The following is a 14,155-nucleotide window of genomic DNA, read 5'->3' on the forward strand; positions in this document are numbered from 1 at the left end:
GAATAGTGTCCCATCATTGGTGTCAGTGGGAGGAATAGTGTCCCATCATTGGTGTCAGTGGGAGGAATAGTGTCCCATCACTGGTGTCAGTGGGAGGAATAGTGTCCCGTCATTGGTGTCAGTGGGAGGAATAGTGTCCCATCATTGGTATCAGTGGGAGGAATAGTGTCCCGTCATTGGTGTCAGTGGGAGGAATAGTGTCCCATCATTGGTGTCAGTGGGAGGAATAGTGTCCCATCATTGGTGTCAGTGGGAGGAATAGCGCCCCATCATTGGTGTCAGTGGGAGGAATAGTGCCCCATCATTGGGGTCAGTGGGAGGAATAGTGCCCCATCATTGGTGTCAGTGGGAGGGAATAGCGCCCCATCATTGGTGTCAGTGGGAGGAATAGTGCCCCATCATTGGTGTCAGTGGGAGGAATAGTGTCCCATCATTGGTGTCAGTGGAAGGAATAGTGCCCCAAGGGCCAGATAAAGGAAAACAAGGGACCACACGCGGCCCCAGGGCTACAGTTGGGCCAGGGGATGAGAGGGGGGGGAAGGGTCATTAATATTTTGTCTGTACACAACTGAGACGTGCCACATGAAAATCGATCCTGAACAGCAGATCTCACCTCATGCTCACATATCTTGATTAGAACTTTCGCCGTCTGCGTCAGCTTGTGATTTCCTGTGGAGAAGACACAATGAATGGTAAGAAATCCGCACACACAACAATCATCCTCACAGATATGAGTGTGATGGACGGCACATCGAGAGACAAGGAGAGGGGGATACTGTCAGGGAGGCCAGGACTGGGACCCATATGGGAATTATAAAGCACCTCATTAAATGGGCCCCCCGATCTAAACTCCCACTCAGGAGCAGGTGGCACCACCTCCGAATCACCCGCTCTATATTTACCATCTGAAGATCATGCCATCTCCTCTACATTTATAACCTACGTGAGACAGATACTGACTTTCGTCTCCCACGCTGTACCTCTGTGACCTTGTAAAGTTCTGTATAGGAAGAAGAATCACATACATACTAGTCCTACTGAAGAAGTCACGCCCACTGGACGGAACGCGTATAGGAGCGGAGTTCGCGCTGCGGTTCCGATATTGCTGGGCTGACCGGTGAGAGGCCGGTATAGGTAAAACCGATTGATTCTACTCTCCTTGTGAGTGTTTTGATACAACTTACCGTATATACTCGAGTATAAGCCGAGTTTTTCAGCACATTTTTTTGTGCTGAAAATGCCCCCCCTCTGCGTATACTCGAGTCACCTTTTTGCGCCTGATCTCCCGGAATTTAGGGACTCGGTACCGGCCGGCCGTAGGTCCCCTGAACCCCAAACTTGGCACACACGTAGCCCCACTCGATTTTTCAAAGCCGGGCACCACTTCCATAGACTCCCATGTTAAACGGTAATTTCTCCGGTGACTTTGAGGACCCGATACCGGCCGGTCGTAGGTCCCCTGGACCCCAAACTTGGCACACATGTCGCTCCACTCTTCCTCTACAAGTGTGCAGTTCTCCGGGGGGCTACACCCGGGGAGCACCGATTTTTCAAAGCCGGGCACCCCTTCCATAGACTCCCATGTTAAACGGTCATTTCTCTGGTGATTTTTGGGACCCGGTACCGGCCAGTCGTAGGGCCCCTGGACCCGGAACTTGGCACACATGTAGCCCAATTTCTCTACATGTGTGCAAAGTTTGTTGTCTAGGGGACCCATGGCTGGGGAGCACCGATTTTTCACACCCGGGCACCCCTTCCATAGACTCCCATGTTAAAAGTCAGTTTAGTCATGGGCACAGTGAGGCATGGGCACAGTGAGGCATGGACACAGTGAGGCATGGACACAGTGAGGCATGGACACAGTGAGGCATGGACACAGTGAGGCATGGACACAGTGAGGCATGGACACAGTGAGGCACAGTGAGGCATGCAGTGGACACCCTAGGCTTATACTCGAGTCAATACGTTTTCCCATTTTTTTGTGGTAAAATTAGGTGCCTCGGCTTATACTCGAGTAAATACGGTATACTAGTTCTACTATACCGGGGATATGCAATTAGCGGACCTCCAGCTGTTGCAAAACTACAATTCCCATGAGGCATAGCAAGACTCTGACAGCCATAAGCATGACACCAGAGTCAGAAGCATGATGGGACTTGTAGTTTTGCAACAGCTGGAGGTCCACTAATTGCATATCCCTGTACTATACTAGTCCTACTGAAGAAGTCCCGCCCACTGGACGTAACGCGTATAGAAGCGTAGTTCGCGCTGCCGTTCAGATATTGCTGAGCTGTGAGAGGCCGGTACATGTAAAAACCGATTGATTCTACTATCCTTTTGAGTGTTTTCATTCAACTTATGTTACATTTAATAAAAACACGGTGAGCACTATTATCTCCCCTTCTTCTTTTATACACGTGATGTGTATATTTCACGCTCCAAGTGAGGAGCGTGGAAGAGACCCGTTCCCTGCAGGCCCCATCAGCCCCAGAAGAGGGCAAAAAGTGGGACTTGTAGTTTTGCAACAGCTGGAGGGGCCGCCAGTTTGAGACCCCCCTGGTGTAGCGCAACCCACATACCTCCATCACTATACAGAAGAAGACTTACCTCCGTTGTAAATAATGCAGTTGTGTAAAATCCATTTGGCTTCTGCCAGGAATGCTTCGGTGCAACCGTACATTTTCTTTTTAACATTCTGCAAGGACATGAAAAGGAGACGCTAGAGATCTTTGTACAGACGGCATCCTGACATTGCGACACTTTTCAGTGATCTATAGGGCGAGGTGAAAGATGGTAAAGGTGGGGGGGAGGGGCGGAGGGGGTCACAGCTGACACAATTCATCAATAATGGTACAGTCCTGATTAATATATTATAATGGGCCCTTCCTGTATCGTGTATAACGGGGATCCTCAAACTACGGCCCTCCAGCTGTTGTAGAACTACACATCCCATGAGGCCTTGTAACACACTGACATTCACAGACATGACTGGGGCATGATGGGAATTGTAGTTCCTGAACAACTGGAGGGCCGTAGTTTGAATACCCCTGGTGTATAAGGTCACGAATATCTGCTGTATTTAATTGTCAATGGCAGCTGTACCCAGTACCAAGACAGGTGTGTCCCCCCCCCCCCCCCCAACTGTTCATGCATGCCCTTAGCTGGATTCAGGTAGATGGGCGCATCTTTCAGGCGCCGTAGTGTATCGTATTTACGCTACGCCGCCTTAAGTCAGAGAGGCAAGTGCTGTATTCACAAAGCACTTGCCTCCTAAGTTACGGCGGCGTAGCGTAAATGGGGCCGGCGTAAGCGCGCCCAAATTCAAATGAGGATGAGGGGGCGTGTTTTATGTAAATGATTGGTGACCCGACGTGATTGCCCTTTTTTTTATGAACGGCGCATGCGGCGTCCGTGTACATATCCCAGTGTGCATTGCTCCAAAGTACGCCGCAAGGACGTATTGGTATCGACGCGAACGTAAATTACGTCCAGCCCCATTCACGGACGACTTACGCAAACAACGTAAAATTTACAAATTTTGACGCAGGGAACGACGGCCATACTTAACATTGGCGAGGCCAACTAGGGGGCAGCTTTATCTTTACGCCGGCGTACCTCTTACGGAAACGGCGTATCTTTACTGCGACGGGAGCACGTAGGTTCGTGAATCGGCGTATCTAGGTAATTTGCATATTCTACGCCGAACTCAACGGAAGCGCCACCTAGCGGCCAGCGTAAATGTGCACCCTAAGATACGACGGCGTAGGAGACTTACGCCGCTCGTATCTTAGCCTAATTAAAGCATATCTGGTTTCCAGAATCTGCTTAAATTTACGACGGCGTAGATTCAGAGTTACGACGGCGTATCTACTTATACGCCGGCGTAACCCTACGTGAATCTAGCTACCTGTGTTCAGTCTCTGCCCCCTGCACCCAGGGTGTACTTGATCTGTTGTCTTCTGGAATGTTAAAGCGTGGGTTCACCCGTACATAACACTTTTTCCCCTTAGATTGAGGCTCGTTTTGTCTAGGGGAATCGGCTAGTTGTTTTAAAATATGAGCCGTACTTACCGTTTACGAGATGCATCTTCTCCGTCGCTTCCGGGTATGGGCTGCGGGACTGGGCGTTCCTTCTTGATTGACAGTCTTCCGAGAGGCTTCCGACGGTCGCATCCATCGCGTCACGATTTTCCGAAAGAAGCCGAACGTCGGTGCGCAGGCGCAGTATAGAGCCGCACCGACGTTCGGCTTCTTTCGGCTACTAGTGACGCGATGGATGAGACCGTCGGAAGCCTCTCGGAAGACTGTCAATCAAGAAGGAACGCCCGCTCCCGAAGACCCATACCTGGAAGCGACGGAGAGGATGCATCTCGAAAACGGTAAGTACGGCTCATATTTTAAAACAACTAGCCGATTCCCCTAGACCGAACGAGCATCCATCTAAGGGGAAAAGAGAAAAAAAGAAACTTAATTGGGTGAACTCCCGCTTTAAAGAGCCGCCTCTGGCACGATGTGGATGGTTTTGGAAGGGGACATCCAACAATCTGATGGTCAGGTGCCTACAGACTTGGCCATGTAGCGTACAAGTAGAAAAATCAAACTGGTGCTCCCGATTCATGTGTAGGAAACATATTCGGTGAAAGGAGGGGACAAGCATGGAGAGATGAACTTTTGTACACTTTGGCTAGAAAATTACCTACTTTTTCTTGTGTACTGAGATCCATAGGATTAAATATATATTCTGCGTAATCGGGATGTTGCTCCAGCGAAACCGGCTTCTGGAAGGGCTCCGTCTGCAAAGAGAAATGAAGATGTACAGGGAACGGGTCATCACACATTCTTCCTGAAGGATAATACCGTTTCTGTAGAATAAACACAACACACATCACACACACAGAGATCACAACACACAAAAACGATAGAAAGAAAAAAAACAAAAAAAAACGATTGTCTGTGTGGAAGTCCATTGTTCAAAAATCCACGCATGCCCAGAAACAAGTCGACGCATGCTCGGAAGCATTGAACTTCATTTTTCTCAGCACGTCGTAGAGTTTTTTTACGTCACCGCGTTTTGACACAGTCGGATTTTTGACCGATGGTGTGTGGGCAAGACTGATGAAAGTCAGCTTCATCGGATATCTGAAGAAAAAAATCCATCGGATTAGATTCCATCAGATATCCGAACATGTGTATGAGGCTTTAGTCTCTCTTTGTTGGTGGTGGATCGAAATTGAAGAGGTTTTTTGAGGATTCTTTTCTGCAACAATTTTATACAGAATTTTTTTTTTTAAATGTTGGATATTTGATTTCTTATTTCTTCAATAAGTCACTAGTTTGGTGTTTTAAGCTCAGCATATTTTGTGTATCTATGCAGATTGCTCTTCTTGGTGGTTTCATCTCCCTGGGCATTCTGTAGTCCTCTGTTGATGTCGGACAGCCTGCACCCCGTCCTTCATCAACAACTCAATGATGGCACAGTGCTTCTGCTTCCAGGTTTTATTGTCAAAGCTTAAAGTGGAGTTCCACCCAAAAGTGGAACTTCCGCTTAATCCACTCTTCGCCCCCTTACATGCCACATTTGGCATGTAATTTTTTATGGGGGGGGAGTGGTTGCTTCAGGAGGAGTGGGACTTCCTGTCCCACTTCCTCCTTCCGCCGAGGGGCTGCTAAGGTGAATAGCCTAATCGCCTTTCTGCAGCTCCTCCCTGTAGGCGATCACCTGGGACACGTGACAGGTCCCAGGCGATCGCCTGTCCAATTGCATGGCACAGGGACGCTCGTGCATGCGCAGTGGGTGCCTGGCCGTGAAGCCGAAAGCTGTCACAGCCGGGTGCCCACACTTGGAATGAAGACGCCAGCCGGAGAGGGGGGGAGAGGAGCGGAGCCCCGGCCGGCGCGTCGCTGGAACGTGGAGCAGGTGAGTGTCTGTTTATTAAAAGCCAGCAGCTACACTTTTTGTAGCTGCTGAGTTTTAATAAACATAAAAACTGACTGGAACACCCCTTTAAGTAAACACGCTGACGTTAGAAGCCGATTTGCCACCATGCAGAGCTGCACCAGATTTTCCACTACCCAGTTTTAGTAAAGCAACCTCACTGGCTTTCATTCCCTAATAGAGTGTTGATGGTAATGCACCAAGTCTTCGCACCCTTCGGTTTTGTTCTTTTCATGGTTTGTCAAGATTCTCAGATCTCAGGAGGGCGACGTCGGCGGTGCACACTGGTCCTCAATGAGAGCCGACGGTGACCACCCATTAAGATGGTTCCTCAGGAATCTCTTAGTGCTACATAATCAAGGTTGTACCCATAGACATCAGTTGGAGGTAAAATGTGCTTAAAAAAAAAAAAGGTGGCCAGGGAGTTGTAAAAAAAATAATAATGATATATATAATTAATCAAGAAAAGGAGGAACCGTGGAGATCAAGTCATGAGAATGATGCCCAGACTTACCCCTGGCTGCTTCATCTTCTGTAGTGCAAATTTTAGCAAGTAAGAGAGCTGTTCTATAGTCAGCATGGTCATCGCTTTACTCTGCGTCTCTATACATTCTGCTACCGTAATTTTCTGTAGAGATAAATTCACAAGATATATAACATCAATAAAAGCCAGACACCATGTATAACATATAAGACACACACTGCTTTCTGGGGATAAATAGTAAAATGCTTTTATTTCTTACAGTAACACCATTAGTGCAACAGGAGCCTCACACCACTAAAGGCAGGCAACAGCCAAACATGAGGAGACTGCACCCCAATGTCCATGTACACCGGAGAAGATGGCCTTGGGAAATACAAGGAGACTTGCACCCCGATGTCCATGTACACCGGAGAAGATGGCCTTGGGAAATATAAAGAGACGGCACCCCAATGCCCATGTACACCGGAGAAGATGGCCTTGGGAAATACAAGGAGACTGCACCCCAATGTCCATGTACACCAGAGAAGATGGCCTTGGGAAATATAAAGAGACTGCACCCCAATGTCCATGTACACCGGAGAAGATGGCCTTGGGAAATACAAGGAGACTGCACCCCAATGTCCATGTACACCGGAGAAGATGGCCTTGGGAAATACAAGGAGACTGCACCCCAATGTCCATGTACACCGGAGAAGATGGCCTTTGCAAATATAAGGAGACTGCACCCCAATGTCCATGTACACCGGAGAAGATGGCCTTGGGAAATACAAGGAGACTGCACCCCAATGTCCATGTACACCGGAGAAGATGGCCTTTGCAAATATAAGGAGACTGCACCCCAATGTCCATGTACACCGGAGAAGATGGCCTTTGCAAATATAAGGAGACTGCACCCCAATGTCCATGTACACCGGAGAAGATGGCCTTGGGAAATACAAGGAGACTGCACCCCAATGTCCATGTACACCGGAGAAGATGGCCTTTGCAAATATAAGGAGACTGCACCCCAATGTCCATGTACACCGGAGAAGATGGCCTTGGGAAATACAAGGAGACGGCACCCCAATGTCCATGTACACCAGAGAAGATGGCCTTGGGAAATACAAGGAGACTTGCACCCCAATGTCCATGTACACCGGAGAAGATGGCCTTTGCAAATATAAGGAGACTGCACCCCAATGTCCATGTACACTGGAGAAGATGGCCTTGGGAAATACAAGGAGACGGCACCCCAATGTCCATGTACACCGGAGAAGATGGCCTTGGGAAATATAAGGAGACTGCACCCCGATGTCCATGTACACCAGAGAAGATGGCTTTGGGAAATGCAAGGAGACTTGCACCCCAATGTCCATGTACACCGGAGAAGATGGCCTTGGGAAATATAAAGAGACTGCACCCCAATGTCCATGTACACCGGAGAAGATGGCCTTGGGAAATATAAAGAGACTGCACCCCAATGTCCATGTACACCGGAGAAGATGGCCTTGGGAAATATAAAGAGACTGCACCCCAATGTCCATGTACACAGGAGAAGATGGCCTTAGGAAATATAAAGAGACTGCACCCCAATGTCCATGTACACCGGAGAAGATGGCCTTGGGAAATACAAGGAGACGGCACCCCAATGTCCATGTCCCCCGGAGAAGATGGCCTTGGGGAATACAAGGAGATGGCAGCCCAATGTCCATGTACACCGGAGAAGATGGCCTTGGAAAATAGAAAGAAACTGCACCACAATGTCCATGTACACCCCGGAGAAAATGTGCTTGAGAAATACATCCACTCTGTTCCCTGGTTCTTGCCCAGCCCCCCCCCCCCCCCCCCCCCCCCCCCAATTCCACTTTCTCAGCTCCCTGAAGCCTCATCCCCACAATGCACACATGGCAGGGAGGCAGCATGGTACAGAATCACCCTACAACACCCTGAGGTCTTCCAGAAGCACTATGAAAAACCTGCTAAAATTGGCTGCAAAGGATTGTATGAAGCTCAGGCAAATCCCGAGGAGCTTCTATATTTAGCCCTGTAAAGTGTGTTCGGATCAGAAGGATCAGGCCTCAGCTTGTCAGGAATTTGCAACTGGCTGTAAGCTGCCATTTCCAGATCACCGATTTGCTTGGCCATTTGCTACAATTTCGATAAGAAAGGGCCGAAGCACGCAGTGACCGCGCAGTGCACAAATGTATGCAATGATTGGACAGAATGATCGCTCAGCCGCCAGCTCCTCCACCCGCAGTCTCGTGTTTATGGGGCAATGTAACTGGCACAGCCACTGAGAAGGTGGTAACTGATCCCAATGGAAAGAATGACACTTCCACTGCTTACTTCTTAATAATGTAATATAACCGTCTTACAGATCAGCTTCGGGGACAAACCCGGGACAGACTTCCCCTTGCCGAGGTTAGAGGATCTAAAAACCTATCCAGATCCACCTATATCCATTAGATTGCAAGCTCTTATGAACAGGGCCCTCTAAATCCTCTTGTATTTTATTGTAACTATATTGCAAAACGACAAAAAATGTTGGCGCTACATAAATCCCGTCTGATAATAAAAATAATTAGAACAACCTAATCCAGCAGGATCATTTATACTGCACATGTGCAATCGTTATTGTGACTCTACAAAGTTACAATGTTGCAGCCTCTCACCTTGTGACTCTACAAAGTTACAATGTTGCAGCCTCTCACCTTGTGACTCTACAAAGTTACAATGTTGCAGCCTCTCACCTTGTGACTCTACAAAGTTACAATGTTGCAGCCTCTCACCTTGTGACTCTACAAAGTTACAATGTTGCAGCCTCTCACCTTGTGACTCTACAAAGTTACAATGTTGCAGCCTCTCACCTTGTGACTCTACAAAGTTACAATGTTGCAGCCTCTCACCTTGTGACTCTACAAAGTTACAATGTTGCAGCCTCTCACCTTGTGACTCTACAAAGTTACAATGTTGCAGCCTCTCACCTTGTGACTCTACAAAGTTACAATGTTGCAGCCTCTCACCTTGTGACTCTACAAAGTTACAATGTTGCAGCCTCTCACCTTGTGACTCTACAAAGTTACAATGTTGCAGCCTCTCACCTTGTGACTCTACAAAGTTACAATGTTGCAGCCTCTCACCTTGTGACTCTACAAAGTTACAATGTTGCAGCCTCTCACCTTGTGACTCTACAAAGTTACAATGTTGCAGCCTCTCACCTTGTGACTCTACAAAGTTACAATGTTGCAGCCTCTCACCTTGTGACTCTACAAAGTTACAATGTTGCAGCCTCTCACCTTGTGACTCTACAAAGTTACAATGTTGCAGTCTCTCACCTTGTGACTCTACAAAGTTACAATGTTGCAGCCTCTCACCTTGTGACTCTACAAAGTTACAATGTTGGAGCCTCTCACCTTGTGACACTACAAAGTTACAATGTTGCAGCCTCTCACCTTGTGACTCTACAAAGTTACAATGTTGCAGCCTCTCACCTTGTGACTCTACAAAGTTACAATGTTGCAGCCTCTCACCTTGTGACTCTACAAAGTTACAATGTTGCAGCCTCTCACCTTGTGACTCTACAAAGTTACAATGTTGCAGCCTCTCACCTTGTGACTCTACAAAGTTACAATGTTGCAGCCTCTCACCTTGTGACTCTACAAAGTTACAATGTTGCAGCCTCTCACCTTGTGACTCTACAAAGTTACAATGTTGCAGCCTCTCACCTTGTGACTCTACAAAGTTACAATGTTGCAGCCTCTCACCTTGTGACTCTACAAAGTTACAATGTTGCAGTCTATGGGCAGGAAATTCTGGGACCTGCCGTCCCTTGGCAGTCGTTTAGCTTTTCCATATATGCCTTTTCTTCCATCAAAAGTAAAAAATAAAATAATAATCAGACTAATCTCTTTGTTCCGTACATTGGACTCTCTCCACTCCCTTCCAGTCCTCGATCCTGTCAGATTCAACCCAATGATAGGACTACGTATAAGAGTGTGCCCAGCTATGACTGGTAAAGCCTGGGGCCCGGTCACTTCTAACCTCAGACTAGAAGACCAACAGTCTACTTTATTGGGGGTGGGGGCTTTATACCGAAACTAGTGTGCAAAATCTGGTGCAGATCTGCATGGTAGCCAATCAGCTTCCAGGTTTTATAGTCAAAGCTTAACCACTTCAATACCGGACACTTTCACCCACTTCCTGCCCATGCGAATTTTCGGACTTCAGTGCTCTCTCACAGTTTGAATGACAATTACTCAGTCATGTAACATTGTACCCAAATTAAATTTTTCTAAAAGAAAAATTTGAGACAGATAGAGCTTCCTTTTGGTCACAGAGTTCCAGATGGGGTAGGAAGCGCGCACAAGGGACAACGTCCAGGGACACCCTCCCAGAACCTGAGAAGGGCAGTGAGGCCTTAGACTGAATATAGCACAGGGGGGGGGGGGGCAGGAAGTGGTTCATTGAACAAGCTGAAGTCAAAAGCTGATTGGCTCCCATGCAGAGCTGATTTTGCACCCTCTACTTTTAGTAAATCATCCCCAGAGAGTTTTCTGGGCCAGAGACCTAGAACTAGAGAGCAGGCCATGAGACCATATATTGAATACAGCGTGGGTGGGGAAGGGGTTAATTGAACAAGCTGAAGTCAGAAAGCCGATTGGTCACTATCAAAACTGCACCCGATTCCGAGTGGTCCAATTTTAGTAAATCTCCCCACATTGCATTTTGCTGGTGCTCAGAATACATAATAGAACATAATAAATAACATTTTATTTGCTACAACACAATTACATAGAAAGTGAAATAAAAACCATGGAAATGATACAGGAGAACTCCAGTGCTGCCATTTCTTTGGAAATCTGTTGTTTCTTCCGATTCAAAACAATAATTTGAAGGTATTCCCCCCCATCTCAGTGTACGGTCACAACGCCCCCACCAGGCCAACAAATAGCCATTCACTGATCAATGTGTGGCCGCCCCGGCCTGACAGTAGACAACTGTCTGACATGTTGGAAAATGATCCTCAATCAGCTGCAGCCACAGTGATGGGATCGCTGTCAGAATGCAAAGTCCTGGCAATGGTGATTCCTCCACGTATGAGGCCTAGACTCATAGGCGTGCGCACAGGGTGCGCCAGGTGTGCCCAGGCACACCCTAACGCCCCCATGTGGTTTCCAGAAACCCCTTACCGCAGGGCTGCCAGCTTTCCTCCTCTCCCACCGGCTGCTGCGGGCACACACTAATGATGGGGGAAGTGGTAATGTCATTTACCGGCTCCTTACCTTTGTGAATGAACACAGCGATTGGTACGGGGGGGTTTGAGCTTTGGGGTGCACACCCTAATACAATAGGCTGCGCACACCTATGCCTAGACTCCGTGGTGTGGCACTTCAGTCATTGGCTTAGACCAGGGGTCTCCAAACTTTTCATACAAAGGGCCACTTTATTGTCCTTCAGACTTTAGGAGGGCCGTATTGTGGCCAAAAGGGGCAGAAAATGTCACGATCCCAGCATCGGTGAGAATAAATATGGCCTCAGGGTTGGTGGTCAAATGGAGGAGGAGTATTCCCCCTAATAGTAGGAGAAATAGTATCCCATCATTGGTATCCGTGGAAGATATAGTGCCCCATTGTTGGTGTCAGTGGAAGGAATTGTGCCCCAAGGGCCGGATTAAGGCTGGCAAAGGGCCACAGTTTGGAGACCCCTGGCTTAGACCAAAAAAAAAAAGTGGGATTTTTACTGCGGGTGGGTAAAGGTTGCCCAGGCAGCTGGGTTGCTTAACCTTTTTACTGCTGGGGAAGAGTCTTGAAAAACATGGACCTTTCAAAAACAGCAATAAAAAAGGAGAAATCTTCCAACTGGGACACTTGCTTCCGGTGACATTTATGTTACCTCACTTCCTGTTGCGTCTACAAGACAGGAAGTAAAAGTAAAACCTCCCCCAATGGAACACGGATTGCAAGAAATACTTGTCTTGTGGGTCACAGGGGTGATCCTACTTTTGCTCTCCTGTAAGGCAGAGTCAGCCAACAGCGGACTATGGCCCACTATCAGCTGATGTCACAGAGCAGGCTCCAGGCTCTGGAAGGATCCTGACCATATTGTCTGGATTCACCTAGCTGCCCAATTGACAGCTGGCTCTGGCTCAGTGCAAGGCTGAGAGTCGAAGCCAGCTGCAACCAACCCCCCCCCCCCCCCCCCCCCCCCCCCCCCCCCCCCCCGTTTGGCACTCCAGGGAAAGAGTGGAGGGAGATGACTGCTCTTCGCTCCAGGAAGACCCAGAGCTGAGCGATCAGCGGCCATGGGATCGCTCCGCTCTCTGTCTGTCTGAGTGCTGGTGTGTGCAGCACAGAGGGAAGTATGGATGTTTGTTGTTTAATTAACCCCATACATCCCCCTGAAGGCTCCATTTGCACTTGTGTGACTTTGTCATGCTACTTTGGAAACCTAGGCGTTGAATTACTAAGACTGGAGAGCGCAAAATCTGGTGCAGCTGTGGGTGGGAGCCAATCAGCTTCCAGGTTTTATTGTCAAAGCTTAAAAAAGGATTGTAAAAGTTATTTTTTTTTTCTAAATAACAAACATGTCATACTTACCTCCTCTGTGCAAGGGCTGCAACACAAAAGGTTTTTCACCTTAAAGCGGTTCTCCACCCAAAAGTGGAGTCCCGCTGATCGGAACCCTCCCCCCCTCCGGTGTCACTTTTGACACCTTTCAGGGGGGAGGGGGGTGCAGATACCTGTCTAAAGACAGGTATTTGCACCCACTTCCGGCCACACGCTACGGGCGAAAGACGGGTTTTTCTGACTTCCCGTCTGTCGCCCGTTGTGTGCTGGGAACACTCGGCTCCCAGCACACAGCGTGTGAGCCAATCGGGGGGCGCAGCGCGACTCGCGCATGCGCCGTAGAGAACCGGGCAGTGAAGCCGCAGCGCTTCACTTCCTGGTTCCCTCAGCGTGGATGGCGGGGGGAGCAGCAGAGAGACGAGCGATCGCTCGTGCTCTGCTGCGATCAGCGCTGGACTCCAGGACAGGTAAGTGTCCTAATATTAAAAGTCAGCAGCTGCAGTATTTGTAGCTGCTGGCTTTTAATATTTTTTCCCCATGGCACATCCGCTTTAAAGCATAGAATGCATTAAGGTGAAAAACCTTGAGGGTTTACAACCCCTGTAATTGAACAAGCTGACGTTAGAAGCGGATTGGCTACCATGCACAGCTGCACCAGATTTTGCACTCTCAGGTTTTAGCAAATCAACCCCATAAAGTCGCAGTCCATTGAAATCTATTTGCGGAGTACTTCCACCCTAAAGTGGAACTTCCGCTCATCGGATCCCTCCCTCCCTCCAGTGCCACAATTGGCACCTTTCGGAGGGTGGGGGGGTGATACTTCCGTGAGTCCAGGCCACGGGGCTCCCTCCTCCTTTCCCGGACGCTGGGCCAATAGGAGAGAGGAGCGGGGCCTCGCGCATGCACAGTAGGGTTCCCAGTGATAGGCTAGACTGCCGTGTTCCCTTACCTGCAATGGCAGCGGCATGCACCCGACATCTGATGGAAACATCAGCTCAGGTGCCGACATCGCTGGACTCCAGGACAGGTAAGTGTCCATTTATTAAAAGCCAGCAGCTGCAGTATGTGTGTATGTTTTTTTTTTTTGGGTCGGAACACCTCTTTATATTCATAAAGGATCCTGCACTACTTTGGTGCGACCTGAGTGCCATAGACTGCAATGTGAACTCTCCCGAGTCGCACGAAAGTCAC

The 14,155-nt window shown here is 48.5% G+C and overlaps 1 protein-coding gene across 7 annotated transcripts in view; it reads right to left on the minus strand.

Moving 5' to 3' along the window:
- Positions 1 to 14,155, minus strand: part of ZMYND8 (zinc finger MYND-type containing 8) — a 142,308-nt gene that overhangs the window by 35,818 nt on the left and 92,335 nt on the right. For all 7 annotated transcript variants that reach the window (XM_040330305.1, XM_040330304.1, XM_040330308.1 and 4 more), the window contains 4 exons: positions 6,450 to 6,563; positions 4,701 to 4,793; positions 2,608 to 2,695; positions 614 to 669 (listed from right to left, as the gene is read on the minus strand). In XM_040330305.1, the coding sequence (XP_040186239.1) occupies positions 614 to 669; positions 2,608 to 2,695; positions 4,701 to 4,793; positions 6,450 to 6,563 (351 nt within the window). The remainder of the gene's footprint in view (positions 1 to 613; positions 670 to 2,607; positions 2,696 to 4,700; positions 4,794 to 6,449; positions 6,564 to 14,155) is intronic.

This window comes from Rana temporaria, chromosome 12, assembly GCF_905171775.1.
Source record: "Rana temporaria chromosome 12, aRanTem1.1, whole genome shotgun sequence".
Classification (NCBI taxonomy): Eukaryota; Metazoa; Chordata; class Amphibia; order Anura; family Ranidae; genus Rana; species Rana temporaria.